Raw genomic sequence first — 17,819 nt, 5'->3', positions numbered from 1 at the left:
CTTTGGTTACATGTAGCTTGCTTGCTAGCGAAACCGTGAAGTCTTTATTAGGTAAGGCAAACTACCCTCCTTTAAGAGTAGACTAGTCTGACAGATAACCAATCTATCTGTCTGTAGGACTAGACTACTACGAAAGAAGGGTAGTTTACCTTACATAATAATGACTTCATGGTTCAGCTAGCAAGCAAGCTAACCAAATATATTAAATTTACATACACACTCATTGGAATCGGCTGTAAAGGAACGCTGAACAAAATTTGAATTTATAGTGTACGACAATACAATAACCGAAGTCAAAATTAATGCAAATAGCGATGAAAAAAATAATTGAATCATAAGATTATTAACTGACTATTGTGCTATTTAGTGGCGGTCAGTTTTTATTGGTGGAAGAAGCATGAGGGCCTTGAGAGAAACACCGATTTTCGGTGGAAAACTGACAATCCTATTAAAAAGTAAGATTGGAGTCGAACAGACCTGTCACGTGCGGGATTTAAACTCACTATCTCATTGTTGACAGGCTAGCGATACAGTAATTCGACTTCTTAGACCACTCAGCAACAGAGGTCTCTAGACTCAATGAAGTACATTGATGATGCGGTAATAAAAAATACTTTATTTATGGATTTAAACATATCATTTTCAATATGAGCTTTGGTATTATCTCCCGGCTACGATATCCGCCGAAGGCTTAAGTCTCTGTTTATTTCTTGGCAACTTTTCTGTATAAATATATATCTGTAAAAAACGGAAATTCTATGATGTCTTTCCCTTCAGTTTCCGGATGTGTTGTTAAAATTTTACGGATTTCATCTAATTCCGTTTCTTTATCCTTTTCCTCAAGTTTTTGTAATCCACTATGCGTTGAACAGTGTCGAAGCATAAACTCCACATCGCCCTAAATTGACAAATACAAAAAGTAAATGGATGCAAAATAACAAAGTGCGTAACAAAAACTTAGTCAGCTTTATTACTGAAATGTTTTTACCTGATTATATGTACAAATGAGTTGTGATTCCATTGACTCGAGATTTAATTTCCAGTCGCAAATATTACAAGCTCATCAACACGATATGATCATGGACCATTATTTGTTCTAGATCGACATGCTGGGGTGGATTTGTTCCCTTATCGATATATTGAATGATTCATAGGGTTTTAAAGCCACTTTCAGCACTGTTGACTTTTTCGTGGGGGTCAATTTTTTATTGGTTGACCAATCGAGGTGCTCGGAGAGATTAACCGACCTTCGGCAGAAAAAAATACAATCCTAGTCAGTTTAATTTGGAGTCGGGTGTACCTGCCAAGTGCAGGATTCGAACTCAGAACCTAAATGTTGACTTGATATCGTTACAGCAGTAAGATAACTTAGACCACTAGCCACCGAGGCCGCTCCTCTCCTCAATCAGACACATTATTCGGACTCCAAACAAACCGACTTTTACGACAACTCCAAAAATATACCATTCTAAGGGTGATACCTGAATGAAATTTGTGATTGGCCAGACGCCAAATTTGAGGTCGGAAACTATTTTTTTTCAATTATGGAAAAAATAAATGTCGAAATTGATTAAAATCTGTACTAGCTTCCATTCATCTTTCAATAAATGATTAACACTTAAGGTAGCACAATACAAAGATTTTATAACTCCAACTCCGAAGTTTTAAAATGCTGTAACTTTCTTAATAATGCTTGAAAGTGTATAAAAGTGCTAGTTTTGGATAGCTAACAGGTTACTCTTTCAAATAAATGCAATGTTAGTATTATGCAACAATTATGTAACAAATTATGATGTTAACTGTGTCTAAAATATTTTTCGCAAAATTTCCACTTTCAAATGAAATTAGCTTCTGCATAGGTATCCCTAGAGGGTTGATTTTATTAAATGTTGTTCCTATGGCCATTATCTACAAAAGAGTGTCTCAGATTTCAGATAGAATGTATAGAACAAATTGTACACCTAATTAAACATTATCTTCTTTTATGTGGTTAGGATGTTTACACTAATTAGAGATTTATGAGAGAATGGAATACAATAGAGACAATCTGAGACACCCTTTTGAAGCCCATGATGTGTTGATTAAGATTTCGTTAAAATTTTCTGTATAGTTAAAGAGATGATAGAGCTAAATTCATTCAAGTGAACTTACCCAGATTTTGCCACTAATTACATAATAATTGATAAAATAATGATTGCATAATAAAAATATTGCATTCATTTAAAAGATTAATCTTTTATCTATCTATATATACCTCTTTTATTATTTTCTATGCAGTCATAAGAAAGTTACAGCATTTCAAAGGTTAGTGATTGGAAGTAAAAAAATCTTTGTATTGTGCTACCTTAAATGGACCGTTTATAATTTTTTTAATTGAACAGTGCTTAAATTCAAAACCTTGTTGTTATTTTGCATACGATATCCCACAATACTGTGTAACAACTGCAACAACAACTTGTGTACGGTGAACTATATTTGCTTAAATCTCCACCATTTGGACCCATGGACTGTTGTCTCATTGGCAATAAGACCACATCTCAGTATCTTATTTACAAAGGAATTATGTTTACAAGGTTGATCTATCATATGGACACTTGGTCAGATATCTGGAAAAAAACCAAGAAATACTCATTCGAAGAGAAAACAAAATGAGCTCTTCCAATTTGATTTGTGCACTTCTTACATGGGTCTTTTCTCAAAATAAACCAACGGGCACCGTGGTACAATGTATCTTATCAAACAATATTTTTTTACTTTTCAATTACATGTACGGATTGTTTTATCTTTGGTTTTCAATAGCCTTTAGTCTATACTTCTTTTTGCTGATTTTGTATCCAGCTTAATCATATAGAGAAAGCGTAGACCAATTTCTTTGCCCTTTTGGTATATTTTGTCTTTACAAATTTTATATCAAGTCTTTATATTAATGTTGAAATTATATTTGTGTTACCTTGAAAACCTGTCCTTGTGTTATTTTCTTTTCTACAAACATGAATCCTGGATGAGCATCAATAGCTGTTTTCCATTCCTTCCCATGGTACCGACAAGGATCAGTTCTATTTTTGTCAATCCTATTGAGAAGTTGATTGATCCAATCTAGCTTTCGGTCATTGAAATTCCACAGTAAAACTGAAATTGAATTGTAATAAGGGATTGATTTTTTTAAATGTAATATATGCATGTAAATAGATTTAAGAAGATGTGGTACGAGTGCCAATGAAACAACTCTCCATTCAACTTGTTCTGACAGAAAAGGGAGTATTTTTTGTTCTGCATTACATTTGTTTGAACGTAGATACATTTGTAATGTAAGTAAGATTAACATGTGAAGGGTGTGGTTGCCAATGAGGAATTGTCCGCCTGAATCTATACACTAAAACATTCCAAAAAGAATAAATTGATAATGACAATGATGGATGGCTGCTTAACGTCCAGTGGCAAATTAATATGCATATTCATAACGAGAAAATGTTGAGGTAATATGAATATTGACCCTACTTTGTACTAGACCGACATACTGAGCCGGACTTTTAACGTGAAAGCTCACAAGGTAACAGTCAACAGAAAGACATGTCACATTACTACCCGGAAACATTATGCTGACTCCGAGCCGATCAGTCTTTTCTTCTACTCCGTAATGCCGCGTGCTTCGCAGAGAAGCAGTAAATACCAATTTCAAAGTACTAGCATTTGGTTTTACCCAGCAGGGGATTCCAACCCACGATCTCCCGCACTCGAGGCGAACACGCTAGCACGAGATAACAGAGAATAAATTAAAGATAGGGACATACTGTTTTGTTGCATTCAAAGAGTTAGTTTTTTTTAAAGATAATCATCGGTTATGTTCGGAGCTAATATTCCAAAAGTCACATTTTCAATGTCATTAAAAACGGAAACAAAGACATTCAATGAACGAAAAACATGGTAACAACCAAAGACTTCATCGTAACAACACCGAGCAATAGATGGTATGTATTGCATAACTCGGAATAGGTGACTGGTTGGAAACTGCCTTTTATAGCTGACTATGCGGTATGGGCTTTGCTCATTGTTGAAGGCCGTACGGTGACCTATAGTTGTTAATGTCTGTGTCATTTTGTTTTTTTGTGGATAGTTGTCTCATTGGCAATCATACCACATTTTCTTTTTTATATTACCAAAGAACAAATATATCAGAAAACAACACTCATTACAGGTACTTTACATGAAGTATCATCTAAATATCTTATTGACATATTTCCTATTTGCCAGTCAGTGTTTCAGTATTTCAAATCGTCTGATCAATGGAACAATTTAACTGAATTGTATCACGTCTGTACCCCTTGCTGTTGAAAGATCTAAGAAATTTAACTCGAAGTCAATACAAATATATCGATTTAATACGAGAAAAAAATATATTTAAGAATTGAAAGCTTCTTTTTGTAAATTCATTTGGGGTGTAAAAGCGTTGACCGAAGTACATTTTGTATGAAGCACGGTCAACGCTTTTACAACACTATGAAATAACTAAAAGAAGCAGTCAGTACTTATAATTACATTATAAATCATCATGAATTTTAAACTTCATTGTGATATGAAGATGAATTTTAGTATGACGCACAAGCGTTGTTATCCAATCAAAATGAGGGATTCTTCTGAAATATACAGTCATGTAATGTAATTATTTACAGATAAAGTGTCGATAATGACCGACCGTAACATTTTTAAAAATCTTTTTAAAGTTCAAGACCCTCATACGGATTATACATGCCAACATTTCCATTTTCAGTAAGGACACGATGCATTTCATCCAAGGATGTCTTTGTTGAAAACCAATGAAAAGACTGTGCAGCAACAATACCCTGAAAAACCCCCAACAATTTCAGCAAATTCAGTTTAAAATCTATTTATTTGATTCAGTTATGGCAGTGAGCTAAATTTTTATCATATGCCAAATAGGTTGTGAGCAAGATGTTTCGCAAAAGCCACATGTGGAGCAGCATCTGCTTACCCTTCTGTAGCAGCTATAACCACCCCCGGTTTTTGGTGGAGTTTTGGTTGTTCAGTCTTCAGTTTTCTATGATGTGTTTGGTGTTTTGTGTGAACTTTGTCTTTTGATCTTTTCTTTATTTTACCATGGCGTTGAAACGAGAGAGAGGGAGAGAGAGAGTTGTTAAAAGTAAATTTGATTTATATTTTACGAGCTTCCTACTTTGAAACCGACATCTTCGTAGATATGACGTATTATAATTGATTTCACGTAGAATGATACTACTTTCATTCCACTAGACACTTTATGTCGAGTTTTCGTGTTTTAAGTTTTTCTTCCAAATTGAAAATGTGCATATATTGTTTTATTTCGAAAATCAGTAAATATAAGAATTGAATGCTGTGTTTAATAGGAAGTTTATACAACATGAAATATACAATATATGTACATTGTAGGAAAATATAAAATTTATTCGTACGAGCTTAAAAAACAGGACGAAACAGGACGAAAAGCGAGGCTCGCCGAGTATAAATCAATTTGATAGATCCGACAAGGAACATTTATCTTTTATCGTGAAATTTACTCCCGGCTCTTAAAGATTTTAATTGGTTGGGTAAATCCCAATATGTGTCTCTCGTTTTTCAAAGAAATCGAAAAGTTTAAATGCGAACCGCCAAGAGGACCCTAAAACACTGTCACACAGACAGAAATATTCACTTTGCCGCTTGATCAACGTGGAAGCGAGGTAACAAGAGACTTTATTTGTACATTATAATAGACTGATTGTCGGATAAAGCAAATAACTATCGCATTTATAGCATGAAACACTTCTGCGCTTTATGCAAAATGTGATGGTCACTTGTTTTTTTTTATACGTATAAATTGCTTGAAGATCTCACACAGTCAGTTTTTTTTAGAAGATTACATTGAAACAATGTATATAATCTAATACTTTTAAAAATACTAGCAAATGCCAAAATAGAGAAAAAGTATTTTCATATTGGAGTATATAGACAACAAAAATAAAGTGAATAAAAACACCCAAAATGCTACGACAGTTTTAAAGACTACAAAATAGGAAATCACATTTAATGATTTTAATGAACGTTTACTATGTATTCCGTTTATTGTTCAAGAATTTGATGCCTCTTTTTCAAGTTTATTTGGATGTGAAAGCGTTGACCGAAACACGTTTCGTATGAAGCGCTTTACACGAAGCGCTTCATCTTTAAAATGTGCGCACGATCAACGCTTGTATATGAAGACCGCACATCGGTCAGTTTCATTATCATTCACAGCTTTGTCCTTCGGTCTATGAATACTTTTCTGATTGGCAATCATGCACCGCCTACACGATTTTTATATACCCCCCCCCCCCCCCCCCCCCCCCCCGAGACTATACCAATGCATATGTGACGAGTATTTTAATATTATACCTTTATCGATCCATCGTCTATAGGTAGGTTCTCTGTTGCACACTGCTTTGTCTCAACTTCAGGGCAGTTATATTTCAAAATTTTGAGAAAATCTGACATTGGCTCTGTCGCAATGTATGTTACTGTCTAAAACAAATATAATATTATCAGTAATTCAGTGTCCTGTAGTTTTATCCAAGAAGTGCCATTAATAAATATTGCAGCTAACCCCTTTTTTCTACACTAATATTGTTTTACATAAAGGGCATTTGAAAATCTTATAAAATCATAATTTTTAAAGGAAAAACAGTTGCCAATGTTAAATGTATGATATGTCGAGAGAAAATCATTTCACGCCAAATCTTAACATCTGTGGTGATCGTACAGTCGAAGTATTCGAATTAAAAAGTGATGACAGTTACGTTGATGCAACAAATTATCGTGCATGACTTTAAATTATGATGAGATGAATCTTTGGTCGCGTAATCGTCGATATAAGCAGATAAAAATCTTTCTAATGTGTCGTTTGAAGGCAGCAAATTATAAGACAATTTTATACTACCACTAATATCATTTTTGTGAAGCTAAGATGAGACCATTCATGAACTTGAACAAAGTCAAAAATATTTACTCCAATCAATTATTAAGTCAGTATATATCTATACAATTAAACGAGAAGACCTCATTTTGTGTGTAGCTTCTCTTCCCTACCACAATAAATTAATCAACAAGCCTCTGTGTTCTATAGGTAGCATGCATAGTCACATTTGTTCTTATGACTATTCAGTTTGGGTTATTTTGGGAGAAAAACGAAAATAAAGGCGTCCGAATAATGTTTCCGTCATCAGACTAACCTTTAAGTCATACAAGACTTCCTGTTTTAAACTTAAAAAATAATGGAATTTAACAGAAAACAAAACAAAAATAACGGACTTTGGAAAAAGGGAGAGGGCTTAAAAAAATTGTCCTGTCTCCAAGTACCTGTGAATTTTGATACCTTTTATGAAATTCTCCAGACATAAAATCTTTTACAAAAATTCTCCCTACATCAGTTTACACACTTTCAGCCAAGCTCTAAATGCCCGCGATTTCGCGAATGTGTTCTAGTTATTTTTAAAATATGCAATATATTCATGTTATTTCAATTTATTCATGTAAAAGCTTGTACATTGCGCAATATGTACATGGGAAGTGAAAATTCCCACTATTTGTCACTTTAACTTATTAGAAAAAAATTCACCAACATTCTAAATTGTGAACAGATGCATTACATGTTTTATAAAGGTTACATTCTTAAAGAGGTGTGAAAACACGAGATGTTTATTTCTCAAAGCACTCTTAATTTTAAATTTCCCCCCAATTTCCGTTTTTTTTCTTCTCCAGATTCCATTTTTTGTCAATATTGTTTGTCCCCTTTATCCCACGTACGCACTTGTCATCCCTTATATGCTACACCCCTTCTTTCTTTAACATGTTTAAGGATTACATGGAAATTACATCGCTCAACTTTGACGTTATTTTCTGTGTAAATTTTCCCGTTCCAGCACCAAGCTCTAAGACGGTCATGCTTGAATCTGTAAAAGATGTATAGTATAGGTAGTTATCTGTTCTTAGTTAAAGACAGCAAAAACATTTGTACTTATCAATATAGCTGTGACATAAGACTTCAGCATTGGTTGTTGTTCATTGCTGAAATTCGTAAGGTGCCTTCAGTTGTTAACTTCCACAGCATTTGTTCCGTGTTGGGAAATTGTCTCATTGACAATCATACCACGTCTTTTTATCATTTTTATATTTAAGAAGTTTTAGATAAGAAAACATCAGCTTATAAACTCCGGGGAACATTCAAAACAGAATGCTCATAATCAAATGGTAAAATCAAAAGCTCAAACACATCAAACGAATGGAAACATATACAAAACAAAGAAATACCAAAGATTCGACTGTCCTTAAATTTAAACTACAGTATTACCAAACACACACGGTAATGGGTTGGACAGAGGTCAAATCAGAAGGTACAAAACAGAACACAAAACATGACCAATAGAAATGGTAGACTGTTTTAGGCGTTGGCTATAGGCATTGGACGGTAACACGTCCATTGAGAAGGGAAAACCCAAAGTTTTGGTGCATACCACATGATTTGAACATTAAAAGTTATGTAATTAATTCAGCTTTCGAACAGCAAATATTAATAAGACTATGAAGTAAAGAATGAAGGCAATGTTGATATATTTATTTAATAAGAATTGCGTATCTGATAATAACAATTAAAAAGAATAACCTAGTGTTGGATCCATCAGTATATTTAGTAATTTAACAAACATAATATCATACCATTTTGAGAACCACTATACAGCATCCTTTTAACTTCATTTGTCGTTTCGTCTGTATAGTTTGGTCTGTAAGCATCGTAATTCGAACCCTGGAATTTGACAATAGGTTTAAGAAGATGTGGTATGAGTGCCAATGAGACAACTCTCCATCCAAGTCACAATTTGTAAAAATATGTCATTTAAGTCAAAGTATGGTCTTCAACACGGAGCCTTATCTCTCACCAAACAGCAAGCTATAAAGGACCCAAAAATGACTAGTGCAAAACCATTCAAACATAAAAAACCTCTTTATAAAAAACGAGAATACTTCAGAGAGAAACACAAATTGAAATATTGATATGCCTAATATATAACTTGTCGGGAATGGGTCTCCGTACTTCATCTATTTTTAACTAATATTTATTAAAAAAATATATTATCTAATAACTAAGGATATATATATACTCACATCAGTAAAACCTTTCTGGACGCTGTCAGCCAAAGAACTGGCAAACTTGTTCGGGGAAGTAGACATTAGGATCTTGACAGCACCAAACAACAAGCTAGTTTTATACATGTATAAATTATATAAATCCTTGCTAACATACAGCTGAAGTGTTTTACACAAATATCTGTGTATAATACACATATAATAGATAACAAGAAGATTTATTCTGAAGATAAACGTTCCGATTTACCTGTTTATTAGTACCTGGCTGTTAAAAAAAATACAAGTGCACTTAGTATAAATTATGTAACATAAGGACATTCCACGTCCTTATAATTGAGTACTTATCGGTTATCATTTTCGATAAGATATTCAAGCAATGATATAAGGTAGCATACATAGAAGACAGATTATATATTAAAAAACAATTATGTATGCTCATGTATGTTATAACTGACAGAACATGTCTGAGAATTGACCTAATAGATTAGTTATATAGTGTGCTTTAGTGACCTAATACGATATATATGGGGTCAGTTAATTCCATTTGGGATGAAAGTGAAGCTCGAATCCCAATATGGAATGTACTGACCCCATATATATAGTATACGCCACTAGCACACTATGTAACAAATTTATCTTACCGACTACCCTAACATGTGGTTTTTAGACTAGTGGCCTATAAAAGTGATCAGATCTTTAATATCGTTAGTATTAAGAACCTACTTCCATTGGTCTATACAAAAACAAATGTCAACAAATGCCAACAAGAGATGATCTGTAGAAGGTATTGGGACTACAACACCATACACTTGATGAGGTCTCACAATATATAAGAGTTCAGTAGATATTACATGTGTACATGTATATCCAAGAAACTACGACGAAAATATGACAACAAATATTTTTATAAATACAGAAAATTATCAAAATAGAATCGCTAAAAGTTAAGGTCAGGTTTCGGAATTTTTGTCAGATGTTACGACTCTTTGTTTTTTTTCCTATGAGACAGGATAAATGTGTTATACCATAACACCCATTTTCTATTCCATTATAACTGTGATAAGAAAGAGCTTATGATTATAACCAATGTTATATTCGCTCGGGGATAAAATGATTATAGTTTGAAATAAACTGGTTAATTAATATTGTGTTATATTTATTGATAAAGAAAAGCATAAAAAGATCTAAATTTCAAATTGTTTTTTAAAATGACTGATTGAATCAATGTAATTGAAAAATGTATTTTTCTTTAAAATACTTTAATATTTATTCCTTTTATTCGTTAAAACAATTTCTATATGATAATTACGACATGCATAACATACACCAAATTTGGCATCAAAATGCGAAAGATGTAGTTTGAAATGTCTACGCAAATTTAAAGTATGATAAAAGTGAATCTGCCAAAAAAATAAAATTGAATAGGCATTCAGAAAAATTAAGAAAGAAGGTAAATATTGCAATAAAAAAAAATGCTATTTATGAACATAGAGAATCATTTTATAACACCGAAAAACAACTGTATGAGGAACTTTAAACAAGCTCATAAATCTAAAAATGAAGATATGAGGAATAAAAATATAAAGATTAATATAATAATTATGAACAACATAATAAAAAACGCGTCAGTAGCAAGGGGAAGATAAATATATATAAATATATATAAACAAGTCTAAATTGAAAAATACGTTCAAAGCTATGATTGCGTTGGACAAAAAAACCGCAATTTTTATACGTGTGCATGTAAAACAAATTTCGTTGTAGAAGGGTCTAAATACAGCACAACAACATTTTCCAAAAGACCAACAAAGTGAAAAAGTATATTTTAACAGAACGCATTTGACTAACATGTCGAACAACTGATGTTCTTTAACCCTGCTGACTGCCATTTGCGATTGCCAAATAAAATTGATCACAAGATGTAACAAAATGGATCTTAATATAAATTTAATACTAAACAGAAAAAAAAAATAAACTTGCGGCCAAGATATTATGCCACAAACATAAGGTGTCAATATTTATTTGTACAACGGATTTCGACAACAAATGTCTCTTCAGTGATGTTAGGGATCGAAACGGTATTTGGAAGGCCATATAATTTACCCTCAATTTAAGATACACTCTTGAATTTTAAGAGTCAATATAGGATCAACAGATCATATAAACCGGAAGGAAAATATGATACAAGCCCAAACGAAAAAATATAAACAAGTCTAAATTGAAAACTACGTTCAAACTGGCCTATGATTGCTTTGGATAAAAACCGCAATTTTTATACGTGTGCATGTAAACAAATTTCGTCATAGAAGGGTCTAAATACAGCACAAACAACATTTTCCAAAAGACCAAAAAAGTGAAAAAGTATATTTAAACAGAACGCATTTGACTAACAGGTCGAACAACTGACGTTCTTTAACCCTGCTGACTGCCATTGGCGATTGCCAAATAAAATTGATCACAAGATGTAATAAAATGGATCTTAATATATATAAATGAATATTTAGCGCAGCCAGACCCCATTTGTAAACTTTAAAAGAACAATGTTGAGATTAATATAAATCCAAGCAAACATAAGCAGATTTAAATTATCTGCGGACTGAGCAACGACAGTTTGAACAATTCCAGGACTGAAGTAAACTTTCAAAACTATTTACAGCCTTGAAATGGTGTGGCTAGTTGTTTCAGGATGAAACATCGGCATATTTAAAGGTTTTTCGGGGAGAAATGAAGAAATCACTTTTTTTTCTTATTAAGGCATGCCATCAGCTATATAAATTTGCGGTAAAGATGTTTGCTCCGTTTTGGTTTACTCAATTTTTTTTAAATTTCGAGAAATCGTATGCTTCTGTATGTAAATTTGGATCACGAACAATCTCAAATGTGTTTCAATTTATGACATAGAAATACCGCAATGCGCATATAACTGTTTTTTTATTACAGCTTCTTGGTCACGATTATAAACAAATAAAAATCGTTTCTGCAAAGAAATCTAAACAAAATAATAAGAATATTACCCGATATTTTTTAATGCAAATACAAACAAAACTCACATTTTATATAACCACGAAGTCCACTTATATTATGTTGGATAATTTGGAAGGAAATCACATATGGATAAGGCTAAACAAAATGGTCGAAAGCGAGAAAATGAGGTATTTTGACATACTGACCCTACGTTTGAAATATCCATTGCTTAGTTGCTATTGTCATAAAACATATTTTATACGGAACAGACGACACAAGTGTTGAAACAAAACATTATATTTAATTCCTTTAAAATATCCATAGTTAACTTATATATGCCTTACGAAGGTATTCTATAATAAATATACTAGCTTTTTTCTTCAAAAGTCCTGGTACTGTGTGACTGTTTATTCATAATATTTTTACTGTATATGTATTTTTCATATTATATTTTATTATATAACTCAATCTTGAAATTTTTTACATTTGGGGAGAATAATATTAAGTTGTTATAACTTTTACTCAGTCAATACGTTTTATATATACATATTGAACCTCCGTGGTCAATGTAATCTTAACAGGTCCGTATATATTGAAAGTGTTGATCTCGTCAATAGTCCATAATCAATAACTATACATATTGAGATTTTGATTCTTATTTGATTGAACACTGCAAAACATACTAATGATAATACTTAATACAAAAATACTAACCACCCTACGTACAGTGCCATGCACAGTTTCAAATATAAACTTTTCACGAGGTAAACACATTATATATATATATATGGACCTGTTCAGATTATATTGAACGAAGACAAAGTCCGAAATTCAATTTCATCACACATGTCAACAGATTGAAAGCATTTAATTTATATGCGTTGTGTACAAGTTGTAATGTTGTACAGATTTTTTGTACAAGTTAGAAGTGTTTATGAACCACTTAACACAAATGGAAGATGTAAGCACACTGTCCCCCCCCCCCTCCCCCCGCATATATCTGTCATATGATACAGTCTAACACTGAGCATTGATACAAAAAAACATTATGATAACAAAAAAAGACATTGTATGGATATGATTTTGGTATAAAGAGAAAAAAATAGATTATAATTTAAACCATTCAGGTATTCTCATTTCCTGTTTTAGAACAATGGAAATATCACTTAATGTTAAGGTGAAGTAAATGAGTTCGAATTTTAAGACATTAAACTGATACATTTTATCAGATTTATCACCTGTTGCCAGAAGGTAGGTGTAAAAAACCTGTACAAATTATAATTTGTACAAACTTATATCTTGTATCACATATGTTCTTAGTGTAATATGGAAATAGAATTCAATGTTCGTTCTGGGTATTTGCAAGATTTTGAATATTGATCGTCAATATATATGTAAATAGGAACAGATCGTTTTGCAAGATTTTTTTTATATTAACCGTAAATACATGTATATTCAAAGTGTCCCTTTCTAAATATTCTTTAAATCACGTGGTCGTAATAACCAATGCACAAAAAAACCCAAACATAATCCTTTACTATGCTATATAATAATAATAATATTATTATTATTATTATTATTATTATTATTATTATTATTATTATTATTATTATTATTATTATTATTATTATTATTATTATTATTATTATTATTATTATTATTATTATTATTATTATTATTATTATTATTATTATTATTATTATTATTATTATTATCATTATTATTATTATTATTATTATTATTATTATTATTATTACAAGGCATTTTATAGCGCATTATATAAAACTACAATTACTTTAAGCGCTTTACATGCTAAAACAAAAGCACACAAGTTCGTACATACACAAAATTACAAAGTAAAAAAATAGACCAAAATATGTTTAAAAGCAGACAACTTCAAATCAACTATAAAAAGTTAAGACTCAAGAAACTTAAAAAAAAAAGGTTAAAAGAATTATTAATGAATAAGTAAAATTTTGAAAACTTGTTATCTTAAAGGGGCACTAGCTGTCAAATTCATGGTCACCCATTTGACTCAAATTCTCATATTTGATTTATAACAATGTAAAACGTTTATCCAAACTATCAAAAGTCTAAAATAAACAGTTTACAGAGCATGGGATAGATAATATAAAGGTTCGTTTCGTGTGTATTTTAGTCCAGACGCCATCTAATTAACTATCAATTTGACCGCAGATGACCATATAAGCGATGTAAACATAAATAAAGATATGAATAGATTAAACCAACACGTGTAATTGGATTTTTATAGGTCTGTTTGATTTTATTTTATAGATTAAAAATAGATATTTTTCATTGTTTTTAACCGTCTAAGAATGATTTTATGTGCATCGAATTAGTAATCAAATAATTTATCGTAGTTTCACTTTCATTGTTGACATTCTTTTTCTTTAAATAACCAGTATACGTACAACGCATGCGTTGTCAATCTCTAGCTAGGGGTTAAATTGAAGTTCATATGAATAGGGATTTAAAGAGGTCGACTCATTCACTTGCAAGTGAATAACAAATTATCAATGTTTTTTTTAGCGTAATTTGACAAAATTGAACCTTTTTGGCTGCACAAAGCGAATTGTTATTTCACTATTTCACTTTCATTATTGATTGAACAAAAGAATCAAACTTTAGATTTTTTATATATCTCGTAGCTAGTGCCCCTTTAACTAAATATTTTTAAAATTGCTGAATTTTGTATTTAAAAATAAGTTACTAAAATACTCCAGTTTGTAAAATATAAAAATAAAAATGTTATATCAAAATATACAGAAACATATAAAATCAGACTTAAATGTACAAAATATTAAAAATAATTAATACATATTTCCAAATTTTTAATATGACATTATACATGATTGGTTTATAAAGCAATGTATTCCTACTTTACCTAACACTAGCTTGTTTACCCCAAGAAAAACGTTTTTTCCTTTATAAAATTAGAAGACAATCATGGGGACCTAAATTTATAAAATAAGTTTAGAAAACATCTGTGTCCCCAATTGTTGGTTTATAAATCAATATATTTTAACTAAACACATGTTAAACTAAAAAAGTTTTTATCATTTGAAAAAAAAGAAGGTAATCCTAATAATTTTTTAATATAACATAATGATAACTGAAGCATCACTGTAGCATATGTGCATACTGTGAGGCGTATGACGAAAGGATTGAAATCATAACTTATGATTTATTTCCATTATCAACATCTGTTTTCTGTGGGTTTCGTGGCTTTCATAACTTGTACCAGTTTTGTTTTCCGAGTATTGAGTAGAGCATACAAATCCATATTCATTTAATTGATATGTTCAACATAAGGAAAAATGCGTTTACTGCAAAGATTTGTACTGGAGTTACTGTAGTATATGTGTTCATTACACTAATTTATTTCAACAAATTCACATTGAATACCGTGACGAAACGGAGCACTGATGTACAACTTAGGGATACTAGTGTTTATAATGAGACGGACGCAGAATTGGTAAGAATCTACCATAGTAAACATCAATTATATAAAACAGATCTGAAACCTGATCACATGACACAACCAAGATTGTTGAACAATGAGAGTGCAAATGACCATAGTTTACATAAGTTATCTAAGAGACATTTGATTGAGGTACTTGGTCACATGACACAACAAAGATTGCTGATCAATGAGATTACAAATGACGGAGACGTGATTCTTGCATCCTTCTTTGTGTCTCAGAAGGACCCACAAAGGAATGTTTTCATTCGTCCAAATTTTAATTACATTAAAAACTTTTATACAACTGTTTTCTATCATAAGCTGAAAACTGTTATTATGCATGACGCATTACCAGAAAGCTTTATCCGAAAGTATGAAACACCTTTGATTAAATTTACGAAAACTGATGTCCCTGTTGACTTTACAGTTAACGATTTTAGGTTTATCCATTATCGGAATTTTTTGCAATCAAAAAGATACAAATATGTTTTTTTGGCAGACATTTCCGATGTTTATTTCTGGAGAAATCCATTTGAATATATGCGTAATAACAGTAAATCAAGTAAATTGTTTTTATCGAAAGATGAAGGAACTTTCGGATCAAATGGATGGATGGTAAATAAAATGATGCAATGTTACAAAGAAGATGTTTCACAACAGAATACATTACTCCGAAATGATGGTGCGTGGGGAGGAGAAACAAAAGCCATTATATGTCTTCTTGATTGCATTAGCCGACAGTTAAACAACACTTTAAAGCAAAAAGGAAATTGTAACATGGCTGCATTTAACTGGTGTGTCAACCGTGGTTCGTGTTTAATCAACAATCCAATATACACAGGGGACACGTTATTTAACCCTTTTCGTCATAATTGCGATTCAGCAAAATATGCCATCATACATGATAAGTGCAAGAACTCTCATAACAAATGTATGGTTATCGAACATGATAAGTTATTCCGTAGAAGCTGTAATAGATAATTATGATAATAACAAACGAAAAATTGAACTATTCCATAGAAGCTGGTCAACATTGTCGCATATCAATTGATTGCCCATATTTGAAATTTGATGATTTCACCCATAATTCTGTATGTGAATTTGAAAATAAACATATGCAACATACCACTTCTGTTTTGGAAAAAAAAATCTTTAAGCGCATGCTGTTTTACATACTTTTTTTCCTTCATATATGACAGTTGTTTTACCTTCGTTTGTAGTGTTTGACATGAATATCAATTATATGGTAATTTTTATAAATTTTCTGTTTACAAAACTTTAAATTTTTCGAAAAACTAAGGATTTTCTTATCCCAGGCATAGATTACCTTAGCCGTATTTGGCACAACATTTTGACTGTCCCTTTGGTATCTTTCGTCCCTCTTTTGGAATTTTGTATCCTCAGTGCTCTTCAACTTTGTACTTGTTTGGCTTTATATATAAATATTTTGATATGAGCGTCACTGATGAGTCTTATGTAAACGAAACGCGCGTCTGGCGTACTAAATTATAATCCTGGTACCTTTGATAACTGCTGAGCTTTTAATATTGCCATTCGATAATGGATTTCTCGATGAGAATTTTCTTGGAGTTTGGTATTTTTGTTATTTTATTATAATTTACTTATCGATGTAACGTGTCTTCTGATTGGCTGACGTCGTTTTGTTTATCAGCTCACAGACATAATTTTGTCATGTGACCGTGACGTCATTAACGGTTTTTTTATTATTTACTCCGGTTTAAAATGGAATTAAGAATTAAATTATTAGAAATGACTGTAATATATTTTTATAAACTACTTACATAAATAAACTCATCATAGATACCAGGACAAAATTTTGTACATACGCCAGACGCGGGTTTCGTCTACAAAAGACTCATCAGTGACGCTCGAATCCAAAAAAGTTTTAAATAAAAAATACTATCTGTAACGACACTATTGCATTGGATGAAGTCTACCGTGAATTCCACGGTTGACGGTCAGGGTTATTGGAACAACGTTTTGTAATATCAGTCGACATTTTTGATATATTTCGTATATATTTTACAGGCTAATCTGTCATCACATTATAGCTTTCCAAGGTTTCTTTAAAATTTTTACATCATTATTTTTCGAGGTTATGCCTTTACATAAACACGTATTACATTCAAAAATATATGTTGGATAAAAAACATGGCAGGAAATCACACATGAATAAAACTAAAAACACTGGTTGACTGTA

At 31.6% G+C, this 17,819-nt stretch overlaps 1 protein-coding gene across 1 annotated transcript; it reads right to left on the bottom strand.

The window, feature by feature from the left end:
* Positions 1 to 595: 595 nt before the first annotated feature.
* Positions 596 to 9,276, bottom strand: LOC139491513 (uncharacterized). Its single transcript, XM_071279243.1, has 7 exons — positions 9,169 to 9,276; positions 8,722 to 8,809; positions 7,882 to 7,958; positions 6,406 to 6,531; positions 4,751 to 4,841; positions 2,951 to 3,129; positions 596 to 898 (listed from the first exon to the last, which is right to left on the bottom strand). Exons 1-7 carry the CDS (start codon positions 9,274 to 9,276, stop codon positions 704 to 706), a joined length of 864 nt encoding a protein of 287 aa, XP_071135344.1. The 3' UTR covers positions 596 to 703.
* Positions 9,277 to 17,819: the final 8,543 nt, after the last annotated feature.

This window comes from Mytilus edulis, chromosome 10, assembly GCF_963676685.1.
Source record: "Mytilus edulis chromosome 10, xbMytEdul2.2, whole genome shotgun sequence".
NCBI lineage: Eukaryota > Metazoa > Mollusca > Bivalvia > Mytilida > Mytilidae > Mytilus > Mytilus edulis.
Note: the sequence above shows the minus strand (reverse complement) of the source record. Positions and strands in the feature narration are given on the sequence as shown.

Excerpts from the sequence above, each read along its gene's own strand:
- LOC139491513 (XM_071279243.1), bottom strand. The coding sequence starts at position 9,276 with ATGTATAAAACTAGCTTGTTGTTTGGTGCTGTCAAGATCCTAATGTCT. Across the intron at positions 6,532-7,881 it reads TAACGTCAAAGTTGAGCGAT|ACAGTAACATACATTGCGAC; the intron begins GTAATTTCCATG and ends TATTTGTTTTAG. Across the intron at positions 899-2,950 it reads CACAAGGACAGGTTTTCAAG|GGCGATGTGGAGTTTATGCT; the intron begins GTAACACAAATA and ends TTGTCAATTTAG.